The sequence below is a fragment of the Neoarius graeffei genome, chromosome 23, assembly GCF_027579695.1.
Source record: "Neoarius graeffei isolate fNeoGra1 chromosome 23, fNeoGra1.pri, whole genome shotgun sequence".
Lineage (NCBI taxonomy): Eukaryota > Metazoa > Chordata > Actinopteri > Siluriformes > Ariidae > Neoarius > Neoarius graeffei.
In genome coordinates this window covers 21,076,907-21,095,390 of record NC_083591.1, presented here as the reverse complement: position 1 = coordinate 21,095,390, position 18,484 = coordinate 21,076,907, and the positions used below count along the sequence as shown (strand labels likewise).

The following is an 18,484-nucleotide window of genomic DNA, read 5'->3' as shown; positions in this document are numbered from 1 at the left end:
CTGTTCTGGTGTGAATTAACAAGTCCTTTACTGTGTTTGTTTTCCCCACCCTAAATGTGGGTGTGCATGAATTGTGACTTACTGTGTGACCATGGCCAATTGAGAAGCTTTGCAGTGATTTTTTTTTTTATTGTGTGTTTTAAATCAGTCTGACGTCAGCTTTTATGTTTATTGTTGTGCTATTGTATTAATAAAATTTCTCTTTGTGTATGGAAACAAGTCTCTGTCATCCCAGTACTCGAACCTGTGTCCTGGTATGAGTGTAATGGTAATTTGAGTTCCCCTAGTGTCCACCTAGGGGTGGCGTAGTCAGACACTCTAGTAGCATTTGCCACACATGGTCAAGGTAAACCTGTAGATGGCAGTAATGCAACACTGTGGATGCCAGCTACCATAAAACCAAGAAGAAGAAGGTAAGCGTGCACACAGACGACTTCTGTCTGCTTGACTGCGCAAAACAAGCGATTTTCATGCACATTATTTGCTTAAATATTTGAGGGAATCCCCTCAAATAACTTCCCAGCCATAGAATGGTCTAATACTGTGAGATATTACAGAAATTAACATACATCACAATGACAATTTCAGAGGGAACTAAATTTCACCGATTTTATGAAATTGAAAGGCCATCTAGCTTTAAAGAACACTTTCCCTGTGGTTCTTACCTCTTTCATAGATGTCTTTGCGTTCAACATCAGTGAGAGCTTGTACTTTCTCCAGGAGTTTTTCTTCCACTTTGTTCCGTTTCTCCAGATATTGTTCATCTGGGCTCATGGACAATGTCAATCTGTGTGTGTTGTCCTGAAACACCAACGGTAATCAGCCATTCTGTGACAAGCAAGCACTGGCTTCACTCTGCACAAATCTCCAACAGTAAGGTTTATAAAGTTTGTTTGTAAAGTTCAATAAGGGTAAAATTACATCTTATTAAGTAATCACTAAAAGAACATACTGTTAGTACCTAACCCCGAACTGCTCCCCGGGTGCTGTAGCATGGCTACCCACTGCTCTGTGTGTGTGTGGGGGGGTGTTCATTGCTCACTTGTGTGTGTGCATGTGTGTGTTCACTGCTTGAGACGGGTTAAATGCAGAGGATGAATTTCACTGTGCTTCTATTGTATGTGACAAATAAAGGTTTATTCAAAATCATTTCCGCTTAGAATGTAAACAAACCAGCAAAACGACAGTAGCAATTTGTAGAAAATGCAATAATTCTTGAAAAATAAAGATGCATTCTTACCATCAAATACTTTTTTCATATTTTTTTCCTGTATTGAGATTTCGTTTTTGAGTATTTTTATTTATTTTGTCCTCAGTTGGTCCAGTAACAAAAAGTTTACCATTTTCTTTCTTTAGGGTTTTTGGTGGTTTGGTGCCACCAACTGGGCTGGAGTATGGAACAGGAAGTATTGTGGGGAGAAAAAAAAAAGTATTCTTTTACCCGTTTCTTTTAAATACTCGATAAAGTGATTATATTTGACTTGATGTGCTCCGCCATTTTGTTTTTCTCTACTCATGGAATATGAGTTGACATCCTAGTAGTAGAGTAGCCAATCAGGGTGCACGATTGCACATATCCAGTGAATGTGGATTCTATCTATCTATCTATCTATCTATCTATCTATCTATCTATCTATCTATCTATCTATTTTACATCGCTCACACACACGCGCGCACACAGTCTGGTAGACAGTGGTTAGTACCTACCAGAATGACTGTACAACATACATCCTTAATATAAAATGTCATTGATGAATAAGTTTTAATGTATTTTGTGTTTCTGATGTCAACAAGGTCAAAATTATACATACAAGGGGAAAAATGTACATATACCCACTTACGTTATTAATTCACGGGTGCTGAAAGTTCCAAAATGTCTTAACTTGCCAAGGCCTCAACTTCCCATTCCTGATCATGATTGAGACAGGTGATAGCTTCACTGTGCCAACATAAGTCAAGTTTATTTGTATAGCGTTTTTAACAGACATTGTCGCAAAGCAGCTTTACGGACAATTAAAGACTTTAAACATGAGCTAATTTTATCCCTGAAAGTGTGCTTATTTGACAGAACTCATTGGATTGACCAACACACAGTACAATGGAAAAGTCTAAGGAGCTCAGTACAGATCTGAGAAAGAGGATCATATAGTTACACAACTCAGGAATGTCTCTTGGAGCCATTTCTAAACAACTTCAGATTCTAACATCAGTTCAAAAATTGTATGCAAGTACAAATTATTGGGAGCTGTAGCCACTTTGCCAAGTCACTTTGCAAAGACCCAAAGTGTTACCCTCAGCTGAGAGGAAATTGGTTCGGATGGTCAGGAACAACCCAGGAACCACCAAGGCACAGGCCTACCATGAACTGAAATCTGCTGAAACACTGTCTACATTCAAGTGAGTTTTACATAGCTGCTGTCCATGAAAGATGCTCCTGCTCCAAAATTGACATCTTCAAGCAGGCCTTAAGATGACATGGCCAAAGGAAAAACTTCTGGAGGAAAATTTTATGGTCAGATGAGACAAAGATTGAGTTGTATGGGCACAATGACCAGAGGTACAGAGAAACATGATCAACTGTTATGAATAGTGGTGGTCACATCATGTTCTGAGGCAGTTTTGCTGCCAGTGGAACTGGTACATTGCACAAAATGGATGGAATCATGAAGGAGTACTACCTCATAATTCAGCATAACCTCAAAACATCATAAACTTGGATGTAGTTAGTTGTTTCAACAGGACAAATGTCCCAAAACACACAGCAAAGCTCATTGTGGAATGGATAAAGCAGGCTAACATTAAGCTTAAAACAAGTCCTGATCTCAACCCTATCAAAAATATGTGGACTGTGCTTAAAAGTCAGGTCTGTGCCAGAAAACATACAAACTGAACTCTATCAATAAGAGTGGTCAAATATCCAACCAGAATTCTGACAGAAGCTTGTTGATGGCTACCAAAAGCTTTGAGTCAAGGTGAAACTTGCTAAGAGAAATTTAGCCAAATATTAGGTGTGATGTAGGTATACTTTTGAGCCTGTATCAATAATTTTGACCCTGTGCTGATTTCAGAACACTCAAAATAAAAGTTGTGCACCATGTTTTTTCTATTAAATATGAAATGTTGGACAAATATTCTTTCACAGAAAAAGAAAAGTTCAAAGAAATCACTGAAATAATCAGAATCAAGTTTATTTCCAAGTATGTTCTCACATACAAGGAATTTGCTTTGGTGGTTGGTGCTTGAACAGTTAAGATACAATAAATTAAAAACAGATAAAAGTAGTAACAAATATAATAAAACAAAGTAAATCTAAATATACAATTTGAAAAATATTTAAACAGTATATGCATGGGTTGTTTAGAAGTCAAAGCTGTACAGTATGTCCTGAAATGTCCACAAGGTGAAGGTAGACAGTTATGACATGAATGTGGGAGAATTTGTTTTAAACTAAAATTCTTACACCTAGGATCTTTAAGGCAGTTTCAATCAATTGTCTTTTTAGTTTCTATTGGCCTGAATATACAGTGTATAAAAACAACTAAAAGGACAATTGATGAAACTGCCTGAAAGATCCTAGGTGTAAGAATTGTAGTTTCAAACACTAAAAAAATTTAACTAAAATTGTCATCAGAATGTGAAGAAATAATGTCTTTGACACAATGTCAAAGCTATTTGTGTACTGCACTGCAGAGATATCTGTTGAAGTAAGCATGCTAACCAGCTAGCCCCAAGACAGGATGTATTGTACATCTGGTAAATACCACTTTATACCTCAAGAGTGAGTCAGTCTAGTATCCAGTCTGTCCTCAGTCCAAAATGAGAGAAGTCGTTGCATCACTGGAGGCTGCACCTATGTTAGCCTCTGAGCTCAGACTACCCAAAACTAAAGAAAAGAGAAGCAAATGGGTTGCTGCAATTCACAGAAACTACTGGAATCCAAGCACCGAAATGTGGATTTGCGGTTACAATTGTGTGTCAGCATGTTGTATTTTTGAACTAGGGGAAAGGGAAAGAAAAGGGATCCTATCGAGAGAAACCAAATCACAATGCCAAACACTAAACAACAGTGATAGACTGGCTTACAGAGCCTCCACTCACATATCCAGACATTGTAATTTTGTTACTGGTCTGAGTGAATACACTTTCCATGAGTTTAAAAATTACAGATCGACAGAAGCTCATTAACCTTTTTTTTGGGGGGGGGGGGCTGTGTAGAAGATTTAATTCACAAGCCAGCAACGGCATAAACACATTCTTGTAAAGGTGGGTGTTGCTGGATGAGGATGGTGACCTGCAGGACCCCTCCCAGCAGCTCCTACTACAGATTACTTGGACCTGAACAAACAGTTAGTCATATTTAAGTCTTTACATTTATTTTAAAACAATAATTAGAACAATTTTTACAATAAAGCCACTGATCCTGTGGTGAGTCCTGTGCTAAGGGGATGCAGTTTCAGCAGGAGAGCTGGTAGTATTCTATTCTGGCAGGGGTGGAATTTTTTTTATTTCGGGGGGTACAAGCACAAATTCTCAAAAGGGCTTGAGTTTTTCCAGACACTCCTACCTGAGGTCTATCTGCTATACTCAGGTCTCTCTTGCAAAAGAAACCTTGATCTCAATTAAATTATCTGATATAAATGTATATAAGTGAGGGAATACCTTGGAGGAAAGTTTATCCCTACAATACAATTCCACAGACTTGGCAAGGAGCACTGAAGATATTCTGAAGACTCATGGTAGCCTCACTACTGAGACACTTGCTTTTTTAATTTGTCACTCATCAGTACCACAGCATCTCATATGTTATTGCTTGACTCTGCAATTTGTAATTTGTTCACCTCTGCACTTTCTACATGCTGTTCCTGCTCCCTGCCTATCACATAGGGCAGCTGTTCCTGCTGAGTTACAGACACAAGAAAATATTTACAAATTAAAAATACTTCCATGAATGAAAGTGTTATACTGTAGTGATTTAGAGATTAAAATGGCATATGAACCATTTATAGTTCTAATTGATTTAGAATCTTAATTAGAAAGCTAGATAGCTTATTTCTTCTTTCTGTAATTTTTCACTCGCCTCTCCACTGCCTATCACTAAATTGATTTATGTGCTGAGTAAAAAAGGACAGCAGTAGACTGACTGCTCGTTTAAAATAATGCAAAAAAAAAAAAGTCATTTTTATGGCTAGCTAACTTGCTTGAAAAAAAGGTTATGTCCATCTTTTGCTGCTTGGGGGTTTTGACATTGCTAACTATTGTTTGAATTGTTTTTGAGTGCATGAGAGGAGAGCACAGCTTGAGCGGGGGATGTTTCTACATGGTCTTAGTGCCTGCATTCTCTTTTTTTTTCTGGACCTTAAAATGTGTGGGTGGGGGGGCAGTCGAAGGCAGGGGCCTCGACGACCTGATCCCCGAACACAGTGGCTAGCTGTTGGGACATGGAATGTCACTTCGCTTGGGGGGGGGGGGGGGGGGGGGGGAGCCTGCACTTGTGCGGGAGGTTGAGAGGTACCGGCTAGAGATAGTCAGGCTCACCTCCACGCACAGCTTGGGCTCCGGAACCCAGCTCCTCGAGAGGGGCTGAACTCTCCACTTCTCTGGAGTCGCCCATGGTGAGCGGCGGCGGGCTGGTGTGGGCTTGCTTATAGCTCCCCAGCTCAGCCACCATGTGTTGGAGTTGACCCCAGCGAACGAGAGGGTCGCCTCGCTGCGCCTTCGGGTCGGGGAGAGGGCTCTTGCTGTTTGTGCCTATGGGCCAAATAGCAGTAGAGAGTATCCGGCCTTCTTGGAGTCCCTGGGAGAGGTACCCAGACTGGGGACTCCATTGTTTTACTGGGCGACTTTAACGCTCATATGGGCAACGACAGTGACACCTGGAGGGGTGTGATTGTGAGGAACGGCCTCCCCAATCTGAACCCGAGTGCTGCTTTGTTATTGGACTTCTGTGCTAGTCATAGTTTGTCCATAACGAACACCATGTTCGAGCATAGGGGTGTCCATAAGTGCATGCGGCACCAGGACACCTTAGGTTGGAGGTCGATGATCGACTTTGTTGTCGTTTCATCTGATTTCCGGCCCTATGTCTTGGACACTCAGGTGAAGAGAGGGGCTGAGCTGTCAACTGATCACCACCTGGTGGTGTGTTGGATCCGCTGGCGGAGGAGGAAGCCAGACAAACCTGGCAGGCCCAAATGTATGGTGAGGGTCTGCTGGGAACGTTTGGCCGAGCACTCTGTTGGGGAGGTCTTTAACTCCCACCTCCGGGAGAGCTTCTCCCAGCTTCCGAGGGAGGCGGGGGATATTGAGTCTGAGTGGACCATGTTCTCTGCCTCCATTGTTGACACAGCTGTTCGGAGCTGTGGCCGCAAGGTCTCCAGTGCCTGTCGTGGCGGCAATCCCTGAACCCGGTGGTAGACACTGGAAATAAGGGATGCCGTCAAGCTGGAGAAGGAATCCTATTGGGCCATGTTGGCCTCCGGGACTCCTGAGACAGCTGACGGGTATCAGTAGGCCAGGCGTGCCGCAGCTCGGGCAGTTGTGGAGGCAAAAACTCAGAACTGGGAGGAGTTTGGTGAGGCCATGGAGGAGGACTATCAGTCGGCCTCGAGGAAATTCTGGCAAACTGTCCGACGCCTCAGGAGGGGGAAGCAGTACTCTGCCAACACTGTTTACAGTGCGGGTGGGGAGCTGTTGACCTTGACTGGGGATATTGTCGGGTGGTGGAAGGAATATTTCGAGAATCTCCTCAATCCCACCATCACGTCTTCCATTGAGGAAGCGGAGGCTGATGACTCAGAGGTGGACTCGTCCATTACACAAGCCGAAGTCACTGAGGTGGTTTGCAAGCTCCTTGGTGGCAGTCCGAGGCCATGGTTCTTGACCGGAAAAGGGTGGCTTGCCCTCTTCAGGTTGGTGGAGAAGTACTGCCTCAAGTGGAGGAGTTTAAGTATCTTGGGATCTTGTTCACGAGTGAGGGAAGGATGGAGCGTGAGATCGACAGGTGGATCGGTGCAGCCTCCGCAGTGATGTGGTCACTTTACCAGTCCGTCGTGGTGAAGAAGGAGCTTGATTTACCGGTCGATCTACGTTCTGACTCTCACCTATGGTCATGAGCTTTTGGTAATGACCGAAAGAACAAGATTGTGGATACAAGCAGCCAAAATGAGTTTCCTTCGCAGGGTGGCTGGGCGCTCCCTTAGAGATAGGGTGAGAAGCACAGTCACTCGGGAGGAGCTCGGAGTAGAGCTGCTACTCCTCCACATCGAGAGGAATCAGCTGAGGTGACTCGGGTATCTCTTTCGGATGCCTCCTGGACGCCTCCCTGGAGAGGTGTTCCAGGCATGTCCCCCTGGGAGGAGGCCCTGGGGAAGACCCAGGATACGCTGGAGGGACTATGTCTCTCGGCTGGCCTGGGAATGCCTCGGTGTTCTTCCCGAGGAGCTGGCCAAGGTGTCTGGGGAGAGGGAAGTTTGGGCTTCCATGCTCAGACTGCTGCCTCTGCGACCCGGCCCCGGATAAGTGGAAGAAAATGAGATGAGATTACACATTTTTTCAGTTTTAGTCAAATTAGGGTGGTGCAAAAATGAGTACACCTCACAACAAAAACTACTACATCTCATACTTTGTGTGGCCTCCATGATTTTTAATGACAGCACCAAGTCTTCTAGGCATGCAATGAACAAGTTGGCGACATTTTGCAACATCAATCTTTTTCCATTCTTCAACAATGACCTCTTTTAGGTGGCGGTGGCAAGGAAAAACTCCCTCAGACGACATGAGGAAGAAACCTCGAGAGGAACCAGACTCAAAAGGGAACCCATCCTCATTTGGGCAACAATGGACAACATGACTATAACAGTTTTAACATGAAGTCAGTTTCGTTGATGTGATAACTCTTCATTGATGGAAACTTGAGTGCAAAACTGTTATTTGACAGATGCAGCCATAAAGTTAGCAAGTCAACTGTAGTCCTCAGCCATAAAAGCATTACTGTAAATGTCTAGAGTGTCCTCCAGGTGTGACTTTCAACTGTCCACATGGGGCCATCCTCCACAGGAGCAATGCGATGAGACTCCAACCAGACACAGGGCATCAGGATGGATCAGGCAGGTCCGAGGAGCAGAAGAGGTCAGCATCTCAATCTCAGGATTGACATGTAACTCAGAGGGACAGATTTGGGGGGGGGAGAGATCACAGGTTATAAGTATGCCCAATATCAACTGAATAAGTAGGAACAGTATACATATTGCACTGAGTACAAGCAGGGACTCCGGCAACTAACTATGACAGCATAAATAAAAGGGTAACAGAAGGTAAGAAGGCAGAAGGTAACACAGGCATGAGGGAACTCCGGGACATAAAGCAGCCAGCCACTACACCGTCAACAAACTCGAGTGAGCAAGCGAGTGGGGGACTGATAGCATCCATACAGCCCAGTTTACCAAAACACACTATGTCTGAGGACCCTCCAGATCTACACCTTTACCTCATAAACACCATTAACACAAGGCTTGACTAAACAGGTATGTTTTCAGCCTAGACTTAAATGCTGAGACTGTGTCTGATTCCTGAACATTTCTTGGAAGGCTGTTCCATAACTGTGGGGCTTTGTAAGAAAAGGCTCTGTCCCCTGATGTAGCCTTCACTATACGAGATACCAGCAGATAGCCTGCACCTTTTGATCTAAGTAGGCATGGCGGGTCATAGAAGTTCACTCAAGTACTGTGGTGCGAGACCATTCAGTGCTTTAAAGGTCAATAGTAGTATTTTATAATCAATAAGAAATTTGATTGGGAGCCAATGCAGTGTGAATAAGACAGGGGTGATGTGGTCATATTTTCTAGTTCTAGCAAGTACTCTTGCTGCTGCATTTTGAACTAACTGGAGCTTGTTTATGCACTTATTGGAACATCCAGACAGTAAGGCATTACCATAATCCAACCTGGAGGTAACGAAACCATGAACTAGTTTTTCTGCGTTGTGTAGTGACATTAAATTTCTTATCTTAGCAATATTTCTGAGATGAAAGAAAGCTATCCGGGTAATGTTATCAATGTGAGTTTCGAATGAAAGACTGGGGTCAATAATCACTCCGAGGTCTTTTACTGCTGCATGTGAAGAAACAGAAAGACCATCCAGAGTTACTGTGTAATCAGAAAACTTACTTCTAGCTGCATGTGGTCCTCGTACAAGTACAACCCCGATTCCAAAATAGTTGTGACAAAGTACAAATTGTAAATAAAAATGGAATTCAATAATTTACAAATCTCAAAAACTGATATTGTATTCACAATAGAACAGAGACAACATATCAAATGTCGAAAGTGAGACATTTTGAAATTTCATGTCAAATATTGGCTCATTTGAAATTTCATGACAGCAACACATCTCAAAAAAGTTGGGACAGGGGCAATAAGAGGCTGGAAAAGTTAAAGGTACAAAAAAGGAACAGCTGGAGGACCAAATTGCAACTCATTCGGTCAATTGGCAATAGGTCATTAACATGACTGGGTATAAAAAGAGCATCTTAGAGTGGCAGCGGCTCTCCGAAGTAAAGATGGGAAGAGGATCACCAATCCCCCTAATTCTGCGCCAACAAATAGTGGAGCAATATCAGAAAGGAGTTTGACAGTGTAAAATTGCAACGAGTTTGAACATCTACAGTTGTTTGCTTGTTTGTTTTTGTGTCTATGCTTTTTTTTTCCTGTTTTGTACTAGGAGAGCTAAGTGAACCAACCGGAGTCAAATTCCTCATGTGTGTCCACATACCTGGCAATTAAAGTGTTTCTGATTTCTGATTAAAAACATTGAGATGATGAACCATCTGAAAGTCTTTTTTTGGGGGGTACATCTTACCTTCTCCGAATAAGTAATGGTTACTAAGTGATATTAATTACAGTACCTTTGATTAGTAATTACCGTATCAGGTATACCTACGGTACTAGCAAACAAGAGAATTTTACCGTACCCAATTTCAGTGAGAAAGTAGCTGTTGAATAGATACATACCGTAAATGTGAGGTAAATTTTACCCAATTTATTTAAGTATTTCATAGCTTTTTATTTCAGTTATTTTATACTCAATATATGGAATGAAGTCTACCCCAAACAAGTCAATGCAAATTGTTACCTCAGATTTATTGGGTAAATTCTATAGGTTACTTTTTTCAGTGTAGCCACTTCCCCCTCCCCATATTTCTCACGAGACGGGCCCAGTTGATGCAGCAGTTGCGCTAAGATGGCAAAGAAGCCGACAGTTCGGGCTTTCCTCTCCTCGTGGACCACAGAACATGAGTTCGTTTCTCAGAGGGACCGTGCTGTGTGCACGTTGTGTTTTGAAAGTGTTCTGTGTTGAACATCCAGGGTTAAACGTCATTTCGAGGCAAAGCACGAAAATACTTTCAAAGATCAGGCAGACAGGGACGAATCACTCTCACGCGCAGTGTGCGGATATGGGAAGCAAGCCCACACTTTAAAAGTCTTTACCTCAGCTAAAAACAATGCCACTGAAGCTAGCTATATAATTTCTCACTGCATAGCTAAACATTAGAGATGCGCGGATGGGTTATTTTTTCATCCACAACCGCCTCACAAAACCACTAGCCGCCCGCTATCCATTTGCACAAACGTTTTTTCACCAATTTTCAAAACCGAGCCCGCCCGCCATCCACCAATTGGAGCCTCGATGAAAAAAAAACGTAGCTCATTTATTTCAAATTTTGCTCCATTGGACAACGTGAATTGTTTATCTTAATTGTTTTATAACAATTAATAATTGTTCTAATCCTAATTGTTTATAACAACCAACGAACGTCCGTACTCGAACTATAGCAATTCAAATGCCTATAGGCACTAGTACAGTGTCTGGCTGTTTTCAACTGATAGGCTATCGAAACAAGAGTCATCCACGACCACGAGCCTGCATGTTTGTCTGATAGACGAGACGCGACATACAGCAACTTGCGAATTGTTTGGGCTTGTGTGTGTGTGTGAAGAAGGGGGCATGGGGGTGGGTGGGGTGTGTGTGCTCCGTTTAATATCGGAAAAGACCAAATGCGCGACAAGACTGATGAACCTTTATTGATATCGAGCAATGCCAAATCTGTCAAATAGGGATGACGTGCAAGAAAAACATGAAAATAAATAGGCCTAATAAAAGAAAATATGTCACATGCCCTATAGCCACGTATGTAGTTGAACAGTTTAGGCTAAATAAAAATAATAGTGGGCCTATGCCTAAAAATAAACGGCATAGCATCGGCTAACAAACAAAATATCTGCGCATTGCCTATAGCCACTTGTGGTTTGGTAAGTTGTTGAAATTATTTTAAAAAATATGTTAATAAAATAAACGGCATGGGTCTACAGTATGTGCCTACCGTACAGTAGCTTATAAACCGTTATCAATCACCCGACACAATCTTCAGAACATACTGTAAACGACATCAAATACCACACAATGTGTCTAAAGAACAAACAACAAAAGGTGTGTCTAGATTTTTTTCTTTGCACTATGCAAGAATAAAATGGCATCTACTGTGTCGGGTTTTAGGCGCGCCTGGCCTCTATAACGCGCCCTGCTGCGCTGAAGGAGCGCTCGCTCGCAGCACTTGATGCTGGAATGCATAAAATTCTCTTGGCGAAGTGCTGTAGTCGTGGAAATGCCTGCCCGTGTTTCTCCCAAAAGGAAAGTAGATTTTCCTCTGCTGATCCATCGATATGGAAGTTTGTGGAGAAATACTCCCCTACTTCATCCACAAATTCAGTATTTGTTATTTATTTCAGTGCTTCAACCATCACCCACCCGAATTTAATTAAATTTTTATTTTTCGCTAGTTCACCCACCCGATCCGCGGATTATCTGCGGACTCCGCGACTGTAACCGCCATCCGCGCATCTCTACTAAACATGGAAAGCCATTCACAGACGGTGAATACATTAAGGAGGCCTTTCTCTTCGGCTCGGATAGTCTTTTTGAGGGGCTGCCAAATAAAGAGACAATAAAATCAAGAATAAAAGACATGCCCGTATCAGCCAGAACTGTTGAGCGACGAATTGGTGAAATGGCAGAAAACGTAAGGGTGCAGCAAACAACTGGCATAAAAGATGCAGCGGTATTTAGCATTGCGCTTGACGAAAGCGTAGATGTGAATGATGTGGCATGTTTGGCAGTGATGGCAAGATATTGTGATGTGACTGTGAGAGAGGAGCTCTGCTGTTTAAAGCCAATGAACCCTGCTGGGCATCTTTACCCGAAAAGTTCAACTGTCTTCGCAATATCGCACTGGCTTTATTGTCAGTGTTCGGATCAACATATCTGTGTGAACAGATATTTTCGCACATGAAGAATGTACTTTGCCCCTCCCGAAGTCATCTGACAACGGGCCATTCGGAAGCATGCGTCCAACTCAAAGTGACCAATTACCATCCCCACATCTCGGAGCTAAGTAAGGGGAAGCAGGGCCAGGGATCACATTGACTGATAGGCAAAACATTTATTTTGTAACAAGGCTACTTCAAATTTGCAGTTTATTGTTAAGCCACTTTATGTAGGCTACTTGTCAATGTTCTCTGACACTCATTATTTAATTTTTTTCTGTAGTTTTATTATTCATCAGTTCCATTTCCATTAGTCTGCTACGTCTTTATTGTGAATAACTTGGGCCTGTTACCTACTGTATATTTCCATCAGGCTTTGAACCACGGATTATATTAGCAATTTTGCACAAGACATTGCACAGTACCGGTATATCTACCACTATGTTTGCACATTGTTTGTTTGTCTCATTTTATATGTATATATTTCTTTTTATATTGGTAAGCGTAGTTTGGTCGGGCAGTTGCAAAATAAGAATTTCATTACCCAATAATAAACCGCTGTGTCTGTTATTGTGTAGATGACAAATTAAAATCTTGAATGTCTTTCTTGTTTTGTAAATATTTTATTCCTTGACAATTTGCGTTGTTGCACTTAAAAACCTGAGAAGGTGGGCTTGATGTACGGTAGGCTTTCATTAATGGTAAAATGGTACCGTTAAATGTCTACTTTCATTGCACGAATCTGCTGATGCATAACCTTTTGTAATGCGTAACAGCTCGTTTGGCTCGAATGCGCAATGTAAATTGTACCGGTATGTAAAATGTAACTAGAGCAGTAACGTTAACTTGGCGGGGAGGGGAGGTGAGGGTGTGATGGGGGCAGCATGGAATTGGCTAATCGCAAGTTGGAGGTACCGGGAGGTACCTCCCGTTTGCTGATAAGGTAAACCAGGCTACCCGATGATTTCACAGTTCTTTGACAACACGTTGCTTTGGTGACAATGGAGACCAGCAATTTTTACAAGGCTATACGGACTGTGAGACCAGAACGTCTGATATCAAAAGTAAGTTACAGTGTGCAATTTTCTCTCCGTGAATTAGGTGCTGCTAAAGTATCTTATTCTAAACTTTATGTTGTAACACGATTTTAATCTCACATTTGCTCCTTCTAGGCAGAGCAGCCCATGCAGCGAGTGACCAAGACGCCGCCAGCAACAAGGACCAAAGTGCGCCTCGTAAAAAAGAAAGAGGTAAGTTGTTGTCTGTTCTAATGAGTTGAGCAGAATATTTTTATATAATCCAAATAAAGCCCGTTTGTTAGTGTGCTTGAAAAAGCACACTATTGTTAAGTTTTATTTTTATTATTCGTTTTCACTCGTTTTTTGGATCCACTCCTCCTCCTAGGGCTTTTGAGATAAACACACCGTTCCAACGCTGAAACGTACGGTAGGGCCCGGTCTGGAATGAGGAAAAATTCCGTGCCATTGAAATGAATGGGAGTGATGAGGTCATAAGGAGCTCCTCCACTCTAGACGTTAGAGCGTGCGCAGCAGCCAAAAACGAATTAAAACTGCGCTTTTACAGCCAAAATCCATGTTTTAAACCCTGTACAACCTCTGAATAAAATTGAAAAACATATTAAAGGGTGATGATGTGAAAGAGGCTTTGAGCCAGAGCTGTTGACCAAAGCCATTTAAAACACGACACTGTGTGACAGTGTGTATTGAGGTATTTCACTCACGTGACCAAGTCATGTGATGCTGCCATTTTGGACGGCACGGCTCGAATCAGTTTGAATGCGAGGAAGGCGACAAACGAAAAATATAAAAGAAAAAGGAGCGAGATGCAGAAAACACCTTCACTATCCAGTGATGTAGGGCATTTACAGGGCGAGCAGAGGGAGAGGTATTTGCAAAAATTGAGGTTAGCAGACTTAGAGAACGACGTTTACCTGCTTCCACCAGGATTGTTCACTGACGTACGGAAGTACACGAAGCCCTCGTCTTTACCTGACTTCGGCCCACATGATCTGTATACCTATGTCGTTAAAAACCCATCGCCATACACAGGTATTGATCTGAAAGCGTATACGAGTTTGGATGCCTACAAATATTTTGTGTCAGGCTGGGTAACATGCCTACATCAGCGGGTCGTCCCTGGAGCCGGTGGTCGCCATCTGATTACAGCTAAGGTTTGTTCACATTTTCATTTACTTTCGGTCCTCAGGATAAACAAAATGTTATTAAATGTCATTGAAATAACTTCTTAGTCTGTTGAGACATGGCCCGTTATAAATTTGCTGTTACCAGGCAATGACTAAGAACTGTATTATTAGGGTCGGTGTAGTTGTAGCAGTGTATTAGCAACTAGCTGTTAGCACTAGCTAATGTCAACAACATCGTAGCTGGTATGTTACTGTAGCAATATTTACGTTCAGTCATTTGGATGACTGTTAAAACCTTTCAGTCTCAAGTTTTTCCTTTACTGGATTTACTAGTTTACTGAGCTAGCGCGCTCGCCGGCCAAGCCGGGAGCCATCGCGCGCTCGCCGGCCAAGCCGGGAGCCATCGCGCGCTCGCCGGCCAAGCCGGGAGCCATCGCGCGCTCGCCGGCCAAGCCGGGAGCCATCGCGCGCTCGCCGGCCAAGCCGGGAGCCATCGCGCGCTCGCCGGCCAAGCCGGGAGCCATCGCGCGCTCGCCGGCCAAGCCGGGAGCCATCGCGCGCTCTCCGGCCAAGCCGGGAGCCATCGCGCGCTCTCCGGCCAAGCCGGGAGCCATCGCGCGCTCGCCGGCCAAGCCGGGAGCCATCGCGCGCTCGCCGGCCAAGCCGGGAGCCACGCGCGCTAGCTCAGTAAACTAGTAAATCCAGTAAAGGAAAAACTTGAGACTGAAAGGTTTTAACAGTCATCCAAATGACTGAACGTAAATATTGCTACAGTAACATACCAGCTACTGTTGTTGACATTAGCTAGCTTGCCGTCCAAAATGGTGGACACCGGGGCGTCACGTGACCCTGTGACGTCAGGTGAAATACCTCAATTGGTGGGGAGAGTGTCTGGGTGAGAGAGAGAGATGTAAAGAATACCAAATTCTAACAGAAAACGAGACCGCCCAAAAGGAAAACCGAGGCGAGCCGCCATTTTGAATTCTCATTCACGGTTGTAATGCAAATGGCTTCCTCCTCACTATACAGTAGAAGTGCACTTCCATGGCAGGAAAACCACTACATTTTGCCGCCTATGTAGTCCCCTATTTATACAAATACGAGTCATTCAGGATTCAGCCATGTTTTTGCTCGGTGTGAGCAAATTACAGATTTTAGCTTTCTCCTCAAATGTTTAGTGTGCTTGCCTTTGTTCTTTTTAAGTTTACTTATTCTTCCGACACGTTTATTGGATCCACTACTCCTAGTTGAATTTTAATCTCTATTTCCGTTTATGAATTGAGACTCATGCTTATTATTTTCATTTACAGGCTACCACAGTGACCTCATGCCGTGGCAGCTCTTCTCACAGCGCTGGTGGTTTTCAAGAGGCAGAGATCAGGGACCTCAGAAAGCGGGTCGCTGCGGTTGAGAACGCACGATGCAGCCACCACACAGACTGCAGTGAAGCGCTGGGTGGCATCAATCAGCGTCTGAATCAGATAGAGGAGCGCTTAAAGGCGGAGGAACGTGTCAGGGCGGAGGAACGTTTCAAACAGATGGAGGAACTTCTCCAGCGGCTGATCACTCCCCCACCAGCACCACCACAGGCCCGACAGCAGTTGACATTCGAGGCAGAAGTAGATCCACAGATCAATCCCTCAACACCAGCCTTTGCTGGACCCACCCATAGGACCCCGGCTGCAACAACTCCCTTGCCGGACATTGAGCTCAGAGCTTTTTCTGCTGAGCGGGAGGAGGACTTTTATATGCAGTGCTACCAGCGAGGACAGCATCGGCCAGATATTTATGCCGCAAGCGTCTTCATGGCTCTTACACCGTTTGAACAGTATCGGCGCTGGGGGAAGGCGGTTAATTGGAGTGGCTCCAATGGCAAACCCGCATTGCCACAAAATCTTAAAAAAAAAAAACTGTCCACCAGTTCACCTCTCAGCGGTTTCCTGAGCTGTCCGGGGAACAGTGGGCAAAAATCCGCAGCCGGATCAACGAGAGACTGAGAAGTCCCTGAAAGGTTGACCCTGAGTCACAGCGCCTTGGCTTTTAGTGACCTTTTTTGCATTCGTTTGTTTGCCATAACACCACCGTTTGCACGTGTTTTGTGATTACACTATTTGTGCATGTTTTAATAAAAATACACAAAATGGCACGAACCTCTCTACTGTCTTTCTTATAGACCCATTCACTGTTTGTAATCAAAGACGGCTGCGCGCGCACCCTGGCAACAGAAGCAGTAAGCTTCCCAACTGATTCTGGGACAGACTAGCCTACTTATCAATCATTTAAACGCGGATATATACTGTTCTCAGCATCAACATGAAATAAAAACAACAAAATAACCGGTCAAAATAACCATATGTTGAGAATAAAATAACTGAAATAAAAAGCTACTGTATGAAATACTTAAAGTGAGTAAAATTTAACTCCCATTTATGTATCTATTCAACAGCTACTTTCTCATTGAAATTGGGTAAAATTATCTCGTTTGCTAGTAGGTGATACCTGATAATTACTAATCAAAGGTAATTAATATCACTCAGTAACCACTACTTATTCGGAGAAGGTACCGTAAGATGTACCCCCCCCCCCCACAAAAAAGACTTTCAGATGGTTCATCATCTCCATGTTTTTAATCCATAAAATCATAAAAAAACATTTACATATTTAATAGTTGTATGTACATGAACCTAGAAATACTACATAAACTTTACTCTGAAGGTGTAGCATTTTGCTCTTGTTGGAGCTGGATGGATTTAAACTGTCCCTAAAAGTAAACACCTTGAAGTTGAAGTTGCTTTCCTACCGTAAATGCATGTCATGACTTTCGCTACGTTCACACTTCAAGGCTTAATGCTCAATTCCGATTTTTTTGTGAAATCCGATTTTTTTGTGAGGTCGTTCACATTAACAAATATATGCGACTTGTATGTGATCCTCAGTATGAACGAAAAGCGACCTAAAAGTGTTCCGCATGCGCATTGCAGGATACGACGACGTCACACGCAGTGAGCATGGCCAGTGTTTACGGAAGTAAAACCGCCCGGTTGCGGTATGACCCATCCAATCTAGCTTGAATAGCTGCATCCCCCCAAATGGAAATCAGCTCCCTAACCTCTGCGTCCTTCCACTGAGAAGATTCAGAACCTTCACAGCCCGAAGCGTCCCTCGCATTGATGTCATGCGCAGGGGCGCAGATACGTTTTTTGAACTGGGAGGGACAAAAAACTGGGGGGGGGACAAAGCTGCCAGCAAACCAACCCCAACCCCGATATGCCTGTCAAACTTGTTGTTAGTAACCATAGCAACCAAGCTCGAGCTCGCAACCTGTGCAGTCCGTGCAGCTCAACCAACCGAATATCAGTCTTTGTTTTATGTGAGTTGTTGCAACTATGTATACACTGCCGTGCACCTCAATAAACCGAATGGTAATTAGTCTTTTGATTTTTCCGTGAGGTTTGCCTTATACAAAGAAAGACAGCATAGACGTTTTTTCCTCCCTATAAGTGGGGGGGACCGAACGAGGTGAATTTAAATCTGGGTGGGACGAGTCCCACCCTCTATCTGCGCCCGTGATTATGCGCCATGTTGTTGTAACTTTTTTTGAGAGACCCGCCGCCTACTTCAGCACAGAATAGTGACGTTTGTGGCTTGTTGATGACGTGTAAGTCGGATGAATGCGACCTGGCGGTTCAGACTGAAGTCGCATATGAAAAGAGCGGATAGGGATCGGAATTAGCACCACATATCCAAACGGCCTGGGTCGGATTTGAAAAAATCGGATCTGTGTCGTTCATATTGTCAATAAAAGATCGGATACAGGTCACATATGGGCGAAAAGATCGGATTTGAGTCACTTCAGCCTGCAGTGTGAACGTAGCCTTTGTCATCCTAGAGGAGAAAAATGTGGCATCCCTTGTGAAGAAATGCCAAGAATTACCGGTAGCACTGAGTTCCAGTTCATCTTAGTTTACTAGTGAGAAGTTGCCTGTCATAAATGTTTTTCATT

The 18,484-nt window shown here is 43.4% G+C and overlaps 1 protein-coding gene across 9 annotated transcripts in view; it reads right to left on the bottom strand.

Moving 5' to 3' along the window:
• Positions 1 to 18,484, bottom strand: part of pitrm1 (pitrilysin metallopeptidase 1) — a 333,676-nt gene that overhangs the window by 76,776 nt on the left and 238,416 nt on the right. For all 9 annotated transcript variants that reach the window (XM_060905918.1, XM_060905920.1, XM_060905919.1 and 6 more), the window contains one exon: positions 666 to 801. In XM_060905918.1, the coding sequence (XP_060761901.1) occupies positions 666 to 801 (136 nt within the window). The remainder of the gene's footprint in view (positions 1 to 665; positions 802 to 18,484) is intronic.